The following is a 17664-nucleotide window of genomic DNA, read 5'->3' as shown; positions in this document are numbered from 1 at the left end:
GAAAGAGAAATTTAATTCTTCGGTTGAGGTAAATCACAGCTTATGAGTAATTTTTCTAACTGATTATAGTTTGCCTAATATCATATTCATGTATTTACATAGATACGGTATAATAATCTTGCTGTGTGTGTATATCCTATTATTTGAATCGCAGGGTATTGAACTTTAAGGGCTCTAGGGTTTAACTGATGACAAAGCTGTAAGGGCTGGATTTGGAGGCATTTCCACAAGTAGGCATTGAAGGGTAGGAGACCAGGCCAAGGGCTAAGGGAAGGACTTGGCTTTATAAGCAGAGAGACAAACTTAGGCAGAAGTGTGAGCCATCAGGCCAAAGTTATGTTGTGAAAGGCTCTAAATTGTGGGTGGAAAACTGTACTTGACAGAACAGGAAGGAGTCATCAAAGATTCTCAGACAGGACTGATAGGTCAGAGTTGAGGGATTCAGTGATTGATTTGTGGTTTATTTGTTTTTTAGTTTCTCTAGATAGGTGCAACTTCTTTTCTGTTCTTATTTGAAGTTATACTCTAGGAAGTGAGATTTTGATTAACAAAATACATAAGGCCTATGTTAGGTTGGTAATAAGTGTTTTGTTTTTAATACAACATGTTTGTTAGGTGTCCAGGATCATTCTAAATATTAATTAACATTATACTAGTATCTATTCCTAGTATAGGAAAGTAGGTAAGTCTTTAGGGTGACAGACAACAATTGTGGCTTCTTAATCCATCCAGTATGGATTTAAGCATTTTGGGTTCTGTAGCTATGTAAGGGTTTGTGTAGACTGGTATAAAAAATTGTAAGGATAATAGAAATAATCTAAAAATTTAGGGTTTTTTAATCTTGAAGTAGTTTTTAGTGAACTAGTTGCTGCAATTTAGACTTCAGATAGCTTTCAAATATAAACTGTAGAAATAGCTTTTCTGAGTAAAGCTCTCAGTAGGATGAAAGATGCTTTTTGAGATAACTATAAGGATATTTTTTGTTAACTGCCATACTGTCTGGAGTGGTATTTAATTCTAAATCTTTCTATAACTCTTTGAAAGCCAGTTTTCTTTTTAAGTGTATAATTATTAGTGTGGACAAATCATAGGTTTTATGTGTGTGTATTTTTATTTACACATGACTCATTCACATTTGTGATTATATTTATGTAGTTCTCTAATATTTTCAGTTTAATTTAGTTGGCCTGTGTTTTTGTTCTCCTCTAAGGAAATAAGAAAATTTGTCCTGTTAGCATTTTGCTTATTAAACCCCTCCTCCTTCTTGAAAATTTCAAGTTGTCAGCCATTTTTTTGAGTTTATAATGCTATTTTACCTCCCTTGGAAAAAAAACTTTTCACAGTTACCAAAATCTGAAAGTTAGTCGTATGAAATAGAAATGGAGACTAGCTCCTTAAAAACTTAAGTAGTTGTGTGTGAATGTAAAAAATAACCTAAGCAAATAAAAAGTAAATCAATGTTATAAATTTTCCCTGATTCCCTTTTAAAGCTAAAATGATTGTGACCAAATTTGTTTGTGCTTTTAATCTGCTTGGCCATCTGTGGAAAACCGTCTTCTTCTCTCCTAGGCCACAGACCTCCACCAGCACGAAGTGGACATCGTTGTGTGGCAGATAATACCAACCTCTATGTGTTTGGAGGTTATAACCCAGATTATGATGAATCTGGAGGGCCAGATAATGAAGACTATCCTCTCTTCAGGGAGCTTTGGAGGTATCATTTTGCTACAGGAGTATGGCACCAGATGGGCACAGATGGCTACATGCCCCGGGAATTGGCGTCTATGTCACGTGAGTGCACGCAGTTCTGAACTTTTGACTTTATGAAATGTCTGTGAGGACAGGTCAGTGTCACATGGTTCTTGTTAATAATTTGTAATAATACTGCCGTATGATTAAACCCCGTTAAGGGATAGACTTGCTACTGTGGTAATAATGCAGCATGGTGATTCAAAATCACTTGGGAGGCTAGTCCTGAGTTTGCATCCAGCTGTATACCGTTTTCTTGCTTGATGATTCTTGGGTTCAAATCCTTACTTGTAAAATGGGATTAGTAATATTTCAGAGGGTCCAATAGAAAGTAGCAGATAGAGGCTAAGTAAAATGTAGTAGAGGATCAACAGAGGGGGTTTATAATAACGATAGTAGCTTCTGAGCAAAGTACGTCACACGTAGTATCCGTTTACCTCACAGCATCTCTGTGATGCACTTACTAGAATGATTGCCGTTGTACAAATGGAAAACAGGATGTTAGAGAGGCCTTAAGGGACTTTACTGAGCTCATACAAGAATTGAAACCTGGCTCTTGCGGCTCCAGAGCCATGCTGGCTCTCAAACTGTATCAGCTGAACAATTGATTTCTTAAAATGCCATTGAGGTAAAATAGTAGCATGATTTGGGGAGTACTTGTCGTTAGAGAGAGAAAGAAAGCATGTGTGTGCATGTGTGTGTGTGTGCGTACGTGTGTGCATGTGGTGGCAGGAACAGAAGAAATACAGAGAACACCAAAGTTACCAGCAGGATATTGGTGTTTCTTTTTATCTGGTGAAGGATTAAGGTGACAGAAGCATAATTTAAAATGTAGAGATCATTCGTTCCCCTGGCAGAACCAGGATGATCCTTTTATCCCTTCATCCAGAGTCCTGCTGGGTCTTTGCTGAGGCAAAGATGATACTTCATTTCCTCTGCTTTGCTGCGTACTTGAACTGTCTTCAGTGACAGTGGTGTGCCATAGTTCATGTCCTTTAGTAGTGTTAGACACGGTATTTCAGGAACTCCACAAACACGTACTGAATACGTGTCACGTACCTAACAACGAGCTGTCCTTATGGTTTAGTCCGTGCAGTTTGAAGTAAGCCTTTTCCTGCAGAACTTTATAGTAGATAGATGTCAGTGGTTTGAGTTACCTTCTGAGAGAGCATTAAAGCAGACATTTTTTTAGTCTCTCAGTTATTCTGGGTCTACGTGGGAACATACCGCAGGCAGCCAGTGCATAATGGACATGTGCGTCTCCTTCCCCAGTTGTGCTGCATGGAAACAACCTGCTGGTGTTTGGAGGTACAGGCATCCCGTTCGGTGAGAGCAACGGCAATGACGTCCATGTGTGTAATGTGAAGTATAAGAGATGGGCTTTACTCAGCTGTCGGGGGAAGAAACCCAGCCGTATATATGGACAGGTACCAATCTGTGGCCAATCACGGTGGATGTATTAGTGCAGATCTTTCTAGTTCTAGGGACAATGTCAGAATATTTGTTACCACATTTTTTTTTAAACAGAGAATGAATTCACTGTTTAATATTTGATTTTTCAGTTCATTTTTTCAAGAAGATTTTATTTATTTATTTGAGAGATGAGAGAGAGCCTGAGTCTGTGGGGAGGGGAAGAGGCAGAGGGAGAAGCAGTCTCCCCAGCAAGGGGCTTGATCCCAGGATCCCAGGACTGGCTGAGCCACCCAGGTCCCTAGGGTTTTTGTTTCTGTTTCTGTTTTCCTTAATTTATTTATTTGAAAGAGAGAGAGCACACACATGAGTGGGGGGAGGGCAGAGGGAGAGAGAGAATCTTCCAGCAGATTCCCCACTGAATGCAGCACCACACAGGACTTGATCTCAAGACCCTGAGATCATGGCCTGAGTTGAAACCAAGAATCAGGCGCTCAACTGACTGAGCCACCCAGGCGCCCCCTGATTTTTCAGTTCTGATGTGAAGTCATAATTTGCAAATCTGGTTTACCTTCTTTCCTTTTTTTCCTCACTCTTTATTTCTAATTCAATTTGGGATCATGACCTAGATCTATACAGAAGTATTTTTCTTAAAAGATTTTATTTATTTATTTGAGAGGGAGAGACAGAAAGCATGAGCAGGGACAGGGCAGAGAGAGAAGCAGACTCCCTGCTGAGCAGGGAGCCCAATTCGGGATTCGATCCCAGGACCCTGGGATCATGACCTGATCCAAAAGCAGCCACTTAACTGACTGAGCCACCGGGGCGCCCCTCTACAGAAGTATTTTAAATATCAGGACGCACCCTGCCTCCACTCCCACCCCCAATGAGTTCGGGCTCTACATATGGTCAAGGTGCTGTCATCTCTAAAATGGTATGATTCTTTGGAGAACTTTCAGACCTAAGTAGTAGAGTAGATAATATCTGCACTTGGAAGGGACTTAATACAGGCCAATCTGAGTAAAACACGGGTTATGTGGACATTAGTTTCTAGTTAGATTCCAGTGCTTCAAACCTTAGGTCTGAAAAGTTCTATCCAAAAAGATAGGGAGCAACCCTCCAACATCAGCGACCCTTGGAGAGTAATGGGCTAAACTTAAAAGCATCTTTAGCTTCTTTTTCAACTGGCCAATGTTAGTGCTAATAATAAATACCTCCTGAGCTATGTGCAGAGGTACATACTGGATAACTCTATTCCACTGGAGGAGGCATTAAAACTCTGAGAAATGACCATAACAAAAGCAGAATTTATGCTGACGGGAGTCTGGTGGAAAATGTGACATTTTTAGGACTACCAACTTTAGACATTTTACTTAAGGGGTTCTGGTGCCTTATTTTCATATCTGCTGCTTCTTCCTGAGAGCGTCTTTCTTAACACTGCTTAGAAAGAGAAGCAGCTTTGCGTGGAAATGTTCATGACCATGCTGTATACATTTTTTGGTTGGCCAGGACCCCTAAACGATATCCAGTCCTCTTGCCTATCTAGGTAGAACTGCTTTGTAGTTGAGCAAAGATTTACCTTTCTTTCTTAACTTTTCTTTCTTTTTAAAGATTTATGTATTAGATAGAGAGTGCATGTGGTCGGGAAGGGGCAGAGGAAGGGGGAGAGAGAGTCATAAGCAGACTCCATGCTGAGCAGCCCGATGCAGGGCTTGATCTAACAACCCTGAGATCATGACCTCAGCCAAAACCAAGAGCAGGACACTTAACCAACTGCACCACCCAGGCACCCCAAAGCTTTACCCTTCTAAAAATGATCCCTGGGTTCTCTAAAAATCTTTAATCTTTTATTTGTTTGTTTACTTTTAGGTATATTTTTAAAAGATTTTATTTTTTAGGGGCATCTGGGTGGCTCATTTGTTAAGTGTCTGCCTTCACTCAGGGCATGATCCCAGGGTCCTGGGATCAAGCCTCCACATTGGGCTCCCTGCTTGGCAGGAAGCCTGTTTCTCCCTCTCCCACTCCCCCTGCTTGTGTTCCCTCTCTCACTGTGTCTCTCTTTGTCAAATAAAAATTTTTTTATTTTTTATTCATTTATTTGAGTGAGAGAGGGAAAGAGCCCGAGTTGGGGGAGGAGCAGAGGGAGAAGGACAAGCAGACTCCCCACTGAGCAAGGAGCGCAATGACATGGAGCTTGATCCTAGGACCATGACATGACCTAAGCCTAAGTCAAGAGTCAGATGCTCAACTTACTGAGCGACCTCGGTTCTCCCCAAATCTATACTCTTTTAAAGGCCTGCTATTTTGGAACGTTAAAAAGTAGAAGAGAGTTTCATGAAGTCTCATTTTGTGGTATTGAATACGTTTGTATTCTTTAATCAGGCATTAATGAATCAATGGTATTCACCTTTCCTTGCCCTCCAGGCCATGGCGATCATCAATGGCTCCCTCTATGTTTTTGGAGGGACAACTGGCTACATTTACAGCACAGATCTGCACAAACTAGATCTCAATACAAGAGAGTGGACACAACTGAAACCAAACAACCTGTCCTGTGATCTGCCAGAAGAGAGGTAGGTTCTAGGATCGAGCATATTTGTTCTTTCTTGCTAAGTTTGACTTTTTTCTGAATACTGCTAGTACGGTTTGACGAAGACTCTTACAGCCTGGTTAAAATAGCCAACTGGCTGGTAGGTCCCAGTTCAGTATTAAAGAAAGGTCGTCTGGTTAAGGAATGATATTTCCCCCTTAACCATAGATTTTTTTCTCATAGTATTTCCTTTTATATCTCTTTTTTTCCTGCATTAGGAAGATAGTAACACTTTGAAGAAGAAACCAGTGGTAGCAAATGTAATTAAATACCATATTACAGACAAAACAATCACTTTCTAGTTACTTTTTGATTTGCCTTCTTAACTTGCGTATTGGGATTCTTTGGCTCATTTGCTCGCAGCTGTATACCCAGAGAGCCTGTGACACTCAATTCCCATAGTGGTACTCAGTGAATATTGATGGGGGGAGGGTGGGAAGGGGGTGTGGTGGTTGGATGGGTGGATGAGAGGAAGGGAGGACATTCATTTCAAGTGCCCTGTTAAGCTTGCAGACATCACAGGGTGCTCCTAGCCACTTTCTGGGAGCAGTCCTAGGCCTTTCACTTTTCTTTCCTGCTAGGACTTGCCTCTTAGAATTAAACTCTGTGAAATACTTTTTTCCTCTCCAGTTTAAAAGCAAAGACAGTAAATACTTTTTTATTCACTTTGTTTAGATGAATCCAGTTATCTCTTCATTTCCTTTAAACAAAATGGCCTAGAGGGTCTAAGGAAGGCTTTATCTTTGTTGTAGTATGGCAGTGGGCTGATGTTTGCAGAGCTACCATGTGAGGACTCAGGGGGGTGGGCTGCTGCTGGAATAATTTTGATGTAATTTATTTTATCAGCACCAGGGCCTTCAGGGAAAGGAGGAAATAGATTAAGTTTTCAAAGCATTTTCACATGGTTGCCTTCTTGAATCATTTTATGGACATATTATAAATTGTTTCAGCTTCTAGCTAGACTGCTTGGATAAAAGTCCTGGTAGGTGTTTCACATCATAATCACAGTTCTATGTGGCAGAATTTTCCTGATATCTTTGTATCTATTAAATAAGCATCTTAATTTGAAAGTCCATACTGTGGGGTTTCTAATGAAATGTAGACAGATCAGTTTTTAAGAACTCTGTAATAATTTCCCCCCCTTATACAAAGTTATCACAAAAAGATTTTAGAAAATATGGAAAATACAAATAAGTAAAATGAAGAAAATGAAAAAATAAAATGTAAATCTAGAGATAGCCAGGGTTAACATTTTGGATCTATCTCTGTAGTCATTTTCTGTGCATATTTGTGTATGTATAAATTTTTCATGGGATTAGAGCCTATCTGCTCTTACATAACTTTTTTTTTTCCCCAGTTAATGACATGGAAAGAGTTCTTGAATGTTAACTGTCCTCTCTGTCTACATTCTTACTGGTTGCACGCTAATCCACTTTATGTCTATTCTGTAATTCATTTAACCAATTCACTATTGTTAAACACTTAGATTATTTCTAACAATTTATTACTATGAATAATTATCCAACAGAAGCCTTATGGCAAAATCTTAGGTAGATCATTTTTCACTTCATTATAAACAGATTTTATGTATGTTTTCAGATACAGACATGAAATTGCACATGATGGGCAGAGGATTTACATCTTGGGAGGTGGTACTTCCTGGACAGCTTATTCCTTAAACAAGGTATATTTAAAAATAATAATAATGAGAGAGAAAAGGACAGAGAGAGGCATGTTTCATACTAAGTAAGATAATTCTGGGACTATAGATACTTGAATTTTGGAACAGTTTCTTAACACCTGTTTGTTTGTTTGTTTGTTTGTTTTAAGATTTTATTTATTTATTTGACAAAGAGAGATCACAAGTAGGCAGAGAGGTAGGCAGAGAGAGGAGGAAGCAGGCTCCCTACCAAGCAGAGAGCCCAATGCGGCACTCGATCCCAGGACCCTGAGATCACGACCTGAGCCGAAGGCAGAGGCTTAACCCACTGAGCCACCCAGGCGCCCCTTAACACCCGTTTTATATTACATGCTCTTTATAACATATGGCCATACTCTGTCCCTGATACGCTTTCTAGTTGACCATTGTATCGATCACACTCTGAAAATACATGAGAATTATCCCCGGCAGAAGCTGGTTGGGGGAAGTGACTAAAAGGAAGAGATAGTAGCTCGTATGGAGAAACTAATGAGAACTAGAACCATGACGCTCAGGATGTCACAGCTCTGTCATCGTCAGTGCTGTGTATCTAGAAAGAACTTTGCAGGTCTAAGACTATGCATCTGTAGGCAACTGCGCTCTGATGGGTTTTTATTCCTCCACTCCTGTGGTGTTGCTAAATCAACATCTCCCAGGAGAAATCTAGATTAGGCTACAGAGCCCCTGGGCTGTTTTGGCACTTTATCGGTCTTTTTCAAGTTTTGTCAAAACTGCATTCTCCTATTTTCTTATCAACACTTACTTTCTTTCTGGTATAAAAATGATAAATGTTCGTTGTAAAAAATGTGACAGTTGCAGAATTCCAACTGTTCTTTTTTCTGTGATTAAAAAAAAATTGGAATCCTGTATCTGTTTAACTTTCACTGTATCATTTAATGTTTTGCCTTCTTTAGTATTAGGGAAGATTGGAGAAAGTCAGAAGAAATGAAGACTTTCCAACTAAGAATACGTGTTTGTATAGGCTGTTATTAAAAAATCCAGTTTTCGGGGCGCCTGGGTGGCTCAGTGGGTTAAAGCCTCTGCCTTCGGCTCGGGTCATGGTCCTGGTGTCCTGAGATCGAGCCCCACATCGGGCTCTCTGCTCCGCGGGGAGCCTGCTTCCTCCTCTCTCTCTGCCTGCCTCTCTGCCTAGTTGTGATTTCTCTCTGTCAAATAAATAAAATATTAAAAAAAAAAATCCAGTTTTCAGGCTAGCTAAAATTACATGTGTGATTCTTCTTTCTTTTTTTTTTTCTCCCCAAGATCCATGCATACAACCTTGAAACAAACGCATGGGAGGAAATTGCCACAAAACCCCATGAAAAAATAGGTAAATTGAAAATATTGATCCACTTATCTTTAGTAAATATATTTTCATTTTTACTTGTTTTGAAGGGGGAAAGTACTCTTATTGAGTTACATGACAAGTAAAATATGTTACGCTGGTCCAGTTATTATTCTTCCTCTGTAATTGTGCAGAGAATTTTAATGGGGATTATTGCATTCTGTGGAATCAGGGAAATGTGGGTGGGTTAGGAAGCAGACACTTGAATCAAGATCCACTCATCTTTTTGTGGGTAAAAGGACTTGGAAAAACCATTAACTCCTTCCCCTACCATCCCGATTTGCTCCCCTGGCACCTGAATGTTGTATGGTTACAGTGAGACTTGGATGGCTTTATTTTAGTGTGAAATAAGGAAGGATTGGAAGGACTAGTCAGTGTTTGCTTAATGCAAAAATGGGATTGTTTTAAGTGTTTAAGAGTTATTCCTAGTGTGTCTTTCACCATAGCACATCAGCATTAGTCTTAATTTTTCTGTGAATGATGGAATTTCTGTGTTTATTATGTGTTTGGTAGGTTTTCCTGCAGCCCGAAGATGTCACAGTTGTGTTCAAATAAAAAATGGTAAGGTTTCTAAAGAACATTCTAGTTCCATTTTTATAATTGTATGTGCTGAGAATGTCTTTATGTGTATATAAAGGGCATAATTTTGAGAAGAGTCTATTTCTTACAGTTTAAACTTAAGGGAAATCCACAAAGTTATGCTTCTTTTAGCAGTTTTCATCAGGTACATGAGTGGGGTGTCTGGGTTCCCTCAGTTACCAGAGAACTCAAAGACTGGCAATAAATAAACTTTTCTTATACGGGCTGACCTTTCAGCACCCCACCCCAAAGCTGTCTGTGGTTATGGTGGGTAATACTGATAATCTTGACATATAATTGATACCTTGGTGGACATAGTATTAAAATTACAGTAACTCCTTCAGAGTGGTATTTCATAAAGTTTATTCTGTGCTCTGTCTGATGCCAAATAGGACTCTTAGCTCATTCTTTGGCTGTATTACAACAGAGGCTTTGTCTGGCTTCCCAAAGGAGCTGTGCCTACCTCGTCCGAGTGTGATAAATGACTCCTCTTTGGACAACCCTCCTGTCTTCTAATTTACAGCTTATTTTATAGTTTGGTACACCCCCTTCCATTTTTCCTGGGGGGAAGGTGTGTATAAGTGAGTTTGAGAGCCCATATCCTTTCAGCAGTTTAGTTGGGATTTAACTAGGATTATGTTGCCGTCTCCAGTACAGAGCTGCTTTTTATGATGCTTCTGCTTCGGGATAAGATGTGTAGATCGCGGCGTTGTTCAGCTTTGCCTCTCAAAGTATTGCCTTGGCGCTGAACTTTTCTTGAATCTTAGCCAAAAAAGTTTCCAGTGTGTTTTATAGTTTAATTAAGTATTGGCTTGAGCTTGATCTAGACCTGAATGAAGACATCTCCTCATTTCATCCATTGAAGCTGGATACTGTACCAGTGGAATTCAGTCTTAGTTTGGGGCATTTCATTTGACTGTTACAAGCTGACCAGTTATAACTATCTAACTTTACAAAAACAAAGCAACAACAATGATGAAAAACCTTTGATTTTTGGGAAGGTTGAAAGAAAGAACTGTGTAGATCAAATGGGGATTCATACTGTCCTCCTTTGGCTGAAGAAAGCTTGGAAGAACCACTTTTATGCCCCCGAACTGAACGTTGCAGTGAATGTTTCTCCTCAGGTTAAATGTCTGCATAGAGGACGTTTGTCTTTATGCGCAGACAAATATCCATCCTTTCTAGAACATTATTTGAAAGAAGAATTTGCAAACTGGTGGCCTGCAGTTATGTTTTGTCTGGCTCGTATGTGTCTTAAATTTTTTTGGATTAGCGGATAACACTTAAAAATCAAAATGTTTCCCTTAGGAAAAAAAAAAATCCAGATTTCCAGCTTCTGTGGAAAAATCAGAAGATCTGGCAGTTGTGGGCCTTAAGTTCCACATGGTATCAGTCAGCTGGCGCTGCATCACCATCTCCCCCTTTAGAGTGTGTGCACTCCTGTTGGCTTGCTTTCCCTGGACCTTCTTGTGCATTCACTTCCTGTGCCTGGCACCTATAGGTATTTGGATTTGAGGACCCAGACATGAAGCCTGCTTAGAGACTTGCATCCCTAGTCCTAGCAAAGATCCTAGCACAGTGTCCATACTTTACTGAAGGACAAGACAGCAGCTGGAGAGGACCACCCAGCCACAGTCATCTGCTGGAGGAGATGCACAGAACTGGTCCCCTGTCAGCTCGCTGGGTGATCTACTACGAAACATGGTGTTACCATGTCTCTTTTCTTTTGTGTGAGCCGGGGTCTCTCTTTTCTTGATAGATGTGTTTATTTGTGGGGGCTATAACGGAGAAGTGATCCTGGGAGATATCTGGAAGTTGAACCTGCAGACTTTTCAGTGGGTGAAGCTCCCGGCTACCATGCCCGAGCCAGTTTATTTTCACTGTGCAGCTGTTACACCGGTAAGTTTTTGTTTTCTTACCTTCCTTACATAGTTGCAGGTGATAAGGAAATCTTTTCAGCAAAGTTAGCAAGAGAAAAAGATTCTGCAGTTAACAATCTTGAGTTAAGAATGGGTTTCTACAACTTTCTTCAGGACAAAGCTAACTCTCCTTCTGAGAAAAGGGGAGAGAAACCATATACACAGTTTAAAAGCAGCAGAAATGTGAAAGGATGGCTGCGTGTGGCATTCAGGCCCTGGCAGGGACAGAAAAGCTGTCTTCTGGGAGGGCAGAATAGCTCTATCCCCACGAAGCCTGTTAAAGATCCCACTAGTTTCACGAAGGCAAGGGCCTTTATTTTCATCTTTGTATTCCCAGTATTTGGCACTGAGAATACTTCATATAATGTTAGTTTAATGTCTGCTGAAGTTAAAAAAAAAAAAAAGAAAAGAAAAGAAAAAAGGAAAGAAAAAGAAAAAAGCTACAGTTTTCTCCTAGTAACTCATTCATTATTTAAACCCTTCTTGATCTCTGTGTTGGGATCGGTGAGAAATTCTTTTTTGCTTCACCTCATCTCACTTTGGCCTAATGGGCAATTTTTTGCTGACTCTTCAGCCTCAGTATCTGTTTCTTTCCCATTTGAATTTATCCTCTTTTGACTGCCATTTGTTCACAGGCTGGTTGCATGTACATTCACGGAGGAGTGGTGAACATCCATGAAAACAAACGGACTGGGTCATTGTTTAAGATCTGGCTGGTGGTACCTAGCCTGCTGGAACTGGCATGGGAGAAGCTGCTCGCGGCCTTCCCTAACCTAGCAAACCTCTCCCGAACACAGCTTCTGCACCTTGGACTCACACAGGGACTCATCGAGCGCTTGAAATGAGGATTTCTGGACTGTTCATTGATACTGGAAATGTTAATTTAAAGAGACTCCTTTATTTATGGGCAGTGTAGAATGTGCTACAAAGAGGATTGGTTACCCTGATCAAGGCCTTATTCAGAAAATACATCAGATGCCTTTCTGTAAATCGGTTTTAAGTTTATGGAAATCTCACTTTCCCTTGTGCTTCTTTCTTTGCTTCTCCCCCTCCTGCCCCAACACACACGCACACATACTCACATACTCCCTCTTCCTTGATGGAGTTGAGGGAAAGTCTGAAGGTACCTTAATAATGTTGTGAATCAAGATAGGATAATTTTTTAAAGGAACTCTGAAACTATGACCATGTTAGCCAATGCTCTACAAATTAAAGCAGCATCATTGACAAAAAAATAAATAAATAAAATTTTTAAATATTTAAGTCTAGCCACAACAATGAGAAGTTCAGGATAGAACAGGAAGGTTAACCTTGAGAATCGTGCGGGTTATATGCAAACCTAGATGTTTAACTTACTGTTTTCCAAGATGCTGCTAATTGAGTAGCTGGGTCTGATGGCAGCACTGGTTGACGTCTTGCTGCATAGATACCCAAACCCATCCTTTGACTTTGGAGGAAAGTCAAGCAGCTCAGCAACTCTTGATTAGTGATTTCTTTTCTCATCCTTACGGTGCCAGCAATGGTTAGATTTGGCTCGTCACAAGGCTTACGTGTGTGTTGTAGTTGTGTGGTTTATTGTGGCTCTTAGAAATTATGGCACCAAGAACGTTTCAAATCAAGGAATTTATGGTGGTCAAAGTTCTTCATTCTGGGCAGTTTCAAAATTCTCCTGTGCTTTTTCCTGGTTTCAAGTATCTCTTTGACTTCTTCATAGGGGGACTTGTAGACCCTAAATGTGTGGCATAAATGCCCTGGGACATAAAGAAGCTTGTAGGAGGCCAGAGAAGAGCAGGGCAGGGAGGGCCTCGGCGGCAGACTGTGAGGCCCAACGGTCATATTGGCCACTTCCTTTTCACAGCTGTTTCTTTTCTGACACTGGGCCACACACCTGCCATTTTCTCAGGCAACAGGTTTTATCTCTGGAAAGCCAACTGGTCCTTGATTTTTCCCTTAGTTTATTGTCTCCCTTTTTTGTCTGCTTTTAATGTGCATGGTGCTGTGAGTAATTGTCTAGTTATTGGATAAAAGGTCTTGGTGGGGTGGGGGAAGCCACAAGTCATCCTTCCCGATGAACTAAGTATCATTTTAAAAACTAGCATGAGGAAGGAATGAAACTGAGGATCATTAGTTTTTTGGTGTGAAGTTTTAGTTCTGAGTTTTTGTTTTGTTTTGTTTTGTATTTTAACTCTAAGAAAGGAGTGACCTAAATTTTCACTTCTTTGCCATCAGGCTGCTAGATAGTTGAGCAAGTCACCGAGATGTGAGCATTTGGAAGTCCTCAGGTGTTCGCCAGGTGCTGCAGGCGTACGAGAAGGCACAGCGCTGATCATCCCATTGGTCACCTCACAACAGGAGACTCAGATGGGAGACTTGGGACATATTTTTTCCTTTAAGTGCCTCTTTTCCACTTAGCTTTCAAAGTTACTCTTCTTTTCTCCTTCATCCCAGAAGGGATCTCTTTAGCTCATGTGTGGATTTAAAATCACTTTTGAGTTGTGGCTAAAGTTACCATCCATTGTTGAGTTCCGGGGAAGAGAAAACTGTGGTCTCTAGACTTGGACTTTTAACTTCCATGCCTTATTAGAACATCCCACCCATGCTGGGTTGAGTTCATGGTGCCCATAGTCTGCAAGGTCTTAGCATACCACTCCCCTGTGAGTTTGGGTCCTTTTGGGGGTATTGAGGGGTAAGGGCCAGAGGAGGAGAAGGAGCAACTCCTCTAGAGGTCCCCCCCATCTTGCCATGACCAAGTCTGTTTGACATTTAGTCTCTTACCACCCACTGCGTAGCCTACTCCAGTGAGGAGCTCTCTCCAGAGCAAGTCAGTTTGAGCAGCGCCATGAGTTCAAGACAAGGCTTTGCTGCATGACTCCAGCCTGGTCTCTGGCTATTTGGTGGACTATATCCAGTTCAATAAGTGCTATCTAGGGTGGTAAAAGGATTTTTGTCATGGATTTATATAGGGACCAAAGCCTGAATGCTCAGCCTCTGTTCTTATCTTCCCATGCTCCTTGGGAAATAAGCAGATCTCTAGCTTTGCTACACTGGAGAGCTAGAAAGAGAGTCTAGTTCAATCCACACTTGCTAGCAAAAAAGGATTTAAGCCTTCTGAGGGCAGTCTTCTTTGAGGTAGACTTTTGGAGGCCTGACATCCAAGACCTTGTATGTGATGTTTTTATAAAAGTACATATCCTTGGTCTAAGTGTCTTCTTTTAATATAATACTAGTGAAAAGGATGTGGTGTGACCAGCTCAGAGTGCTATAGAACCACACATATGCACATGTTCTGGATGCCAAATGAGACTGTGTGTATGATGACTTAAATGTACATGACTAGAATTTTATATAGGGGGTCCCCAGCCCTTTAGTATACCTGTAACCAGCGCCCTGAATTCCTGACACTGTTACTTGGTTTAGGAAGGTTTATGCCTGCTGCTTCTCTGCCTCTTTGAGGCACTCCCTGCCATCTTACTGCAGTCCTGTAAATTGAAGTGCAATATATAGAAACACATATGAATATATACAGATTATATATAGGGTGTAACTATAAAGCAGGTAGACTACTTTTTTTTTTTTTTAATCTGCCTTGGGGAAGCCAGCTCATTGCTTTAGAGTCAACTTATCTCAAGAATGTGAGATGTGATCAGCTAGCATAAACCAACTCTTGGTCAGTCTGGATCTTCAAGTCTGTGTTTTCTTACTCCAGCTCTTAAAGACTTTTTATTCCTTGGGCTTGTTAGAGTTGAGACTTTTCCCCAGTCATCTTTGTACTATCTCATGTGTGCGTATCTTCCTACATTTCTTTGCCCACAAAAAGGGAAGTCTACCTGTAAGGAATTTCCTAAATGGAGAATTAAAGCCTAATATTTAATACTATCAGTTTTCCCATGTATATACTAATTTATCTGTGAACATAATACGTTATTAAATGAAGACAATGATGCTTTCTTCATTTAATAAAATATTTTCCACATTCTGGAAAATCTATAAACCAATATAGAGTAGATGGAAATTTTAACTGTTCTTCAGGGGCCAAACTGAAATCCTTTCCACTGGCAGAATTTTTTTTTCAGGGCCCTAGTGACTTGGTGTAAAAATTTGCTCTAAATTATTCATTTCCATTACATAGCTAGATTTAAACGTATAATAATAAACATTAACTTTTCTAAGCAAAAGGTTTATTAACAGTGACCTTTGGTTACCCAGGGTAGCTAGGGTAAAGCACAGATAATTGAAATTCATAATTAATCAGTGTTTCAACTTTTCTATCAAACAATTGATTCATTTATATTCTTCCTCCCTAGCCCTTTCCCACAAGCACCTCCTTTTTAGTGGAGTGGGGCTAATAAGTAGTTAGAAATGAAAAAGAAGAATCACGGAGGGCTAGAAACCAGCAAGCATATAAGCAGCCCTATTAGCCGTCATTGTCAATTTGATGACAGCTGTTGAACGCTGAAATTAGGACCCATGGGTGGTAATCCTGAGTTGGGATGTTAACTCCTCACTCCTCTGCTTTGGCGTAGTGTTCCTGCCCTGAGTTCTAGGCTGTCTACCCTCTAACCACCAAAGAGCTCTCAGCGCCTGTGGGAAGAAACAGCTACTGTGTGTGAAGCAGAGGAAATCCCATCATTTGAACACATTTCTTTGGCTCTTGACAGATACTTGCATTTCCTCTGTTCCTGCAGGAGCCTTATTTTCCCTTTGGAAATACCCTTTCCAGCCATATAGCTTGGCATGTAGGAAAGGTTGAATTATCCTGGAAGTCTATGTTGGTCTTCATTCTGTAAAAGCGGTTTGTTTTTATGTGGTCTCACAGATGTTTAGAAAGTGGCACCATTACTCATTTGTCTAGCTGCCAGCACTCTGATGTAACACAAAAAGCCATTTTCCTTCTCTTCATTGTTCTGGCATTGAGCTCCAGGACGGATGAGGGTTTATGGTCCCGTGATCATGAGCTCCCCAGATTGGTCTCTGTTAGCTTCAAATGCTTTGGTTCCCCAGATTCCTCGGGGCCCCCGGAGTGTTGGCAGCGCCTGAGGCGGGCTCGGCAGGGCTCCGTACTCGGTGTGTGTTGTGCAGATCATGCCGGCGACGGCGTTTCCCTTCCGAGGTCACTGGATTTGCCAGAAAGCGACCTCTTCTCTTACCTGGGGTTACAAAAAGAAGTTCTGAGGTGTGCTTCAAAAGTGGTACCATCTTTTTAGTCTAATTTTCATGATTTTATCTTTTTTTTTTTTTTTTTCACTTGCTAGAAGTTTTTTAAAGGCCCTGCTCAGTCAGTGTACAGGGTGAGTCAGAGGCAGGTTCACCAAGGTGTAGTAATTGCTGTTTTACTAGTTGCACATTTAGAATACAAAGGAGGCATCAGAAACACACTGACTTTCTCCAGAGCCACTTCATTGTACACAGAGTCTGAGCAGGGACAGCGCCAGGCATCTCCCTATAAAGGCACCTGCTGATGAGGATTTGACTGGAAGAACCTAGGCAAGAAAGGGAAACCTGTCACGCAGTCTCTGAGGGCAGGCCTGGGCTTGGCTCTCCGTACAGGGTGCGCTTAGGCCACACACGATGCTTGCCTTACTTTTCAAGCTATTTGCCACAGTCCTGTTCAATAGTGTGGAAGTCCTTTTGCAGTCTGGTGTGCATGCCATATGATCAGGACAGCTTCTCCACCTTACCTGGTTTCCTACAGGCAAGTAGGAAAAATAGTGAATTTACCCTAAAATGTCCAATCTGTATTTATGTACCTTGTCAGTGTTTTGCTGTTGGTTTTCTAAAAACAATCTGATCAATAAATCTTATCCAAATCGATTTGGCGCAAGGCTGCCTTGATTGACGGTCATTTGCGTGTATGTGAGCTCACCGCTGGGACGGGAGCCTCGGTCCACCCACCTCCGCCGCTCCTTTCCTGACCCAGCAGGGCCCACTTTTCTTTGTAATACCTGTGAGTCATCTGCCTTCCACCGCTGCCTGCTGTGGCTCCTTCCCTCTGCTCACTGTCTGGAACTCGTGGACACACAGCCGCCCCCTCAACAGAACGCTGTTCCCCTCAGGACATCAGCAGAAGAGTGAGTGACTATGGGGGCAGGTCACGCTCCCTTTTCCTTTCCCTGTCCCACCCTGCGTACTCCCCGAACTACCACTAGCCGAGTTTGTGTGGATGCGTCAAGACATTTCTGAAGAGCTGGAGGAGCTATAAGGAAATTCAAAGGGAAAATATGAATCTTTACATATGGAGTCACAACTGTTTACGATTCAAGGGAAGAGACCCAGGAGGAGCTGAGCCCTTCGCAGGGGTCCCTTAGGGATGAAACCACAGTTCCCAGTTCTGGCCTTGGTCTTCCAAATGCTTCCAAATGCTTCCAAAACCTCT

At 41.3% G+C, this 17664-nt stretch overlaps 1 protein-coding gene across 2 annotated transcripts in view; it reads left to right on the top strand.

Annotated features, from left to right (window-relative positions):
• The window catches only part of KLHDC10 (kelch domain containing 10), a 64829-nt gene extending 47727 nt beyond the window's left edge, over window positions 1-17102 (top strand). For both annotated transcript variants that reach the window (XM_046020855.1, XM_046020854.1), the window contains 8 exons: window positions 1570-1791; window positions 3022-3176; window positions 5584-5732; window positions 7349-7433; window positions 8712-8778; window positions 9307-9354; window positions 11132-11271; window positions 11927-17102. In XM_046020855.1, the coding sequence (XP_045876811.1) occupies window positions 1570-1791; window positions 3022-3176; window positions 5584-5732; window positions 7349-7433; window positions 8712-8778; window positions 9307-9354; window positions 11132-11271; window positions 11927-12136 (1076 nt within the window). In that variant the 3' untranslated portion in view covers window positions 12137-17102. The remainder of the gene's footprint in view (window positions 1-1569; window positions 1792-3021; window positions 3177-5583; window positions 5733-7348; window positions 7434-8711; window positions 8779-9306; window positions 9355-11131; window positions 11272-11926) is intronic.
• The last annotated feature ends 562 nt before the right edge of the window (window positions 17103-17664 follow it).

Source organism: Meles meles, chromosome 10 (genome assembly GCF_922984935.1).
Source record: "Meles meles chromosome 10, mMelMel3.1 paternal haplotype, whole genome shotgun sequence".
Taxonomy (NCBI): domain Eukaryota; kingdom Metazoa; phylum Chordata; class Mammalia; order Carnivora; family Mustelidae; genus Meles; species Meles meles.
The sequence above is the reverse complement of the archived record's forward strand: the minus strand, read 5'-3'. Positions and strand labels throughout refer to the sequence as shown.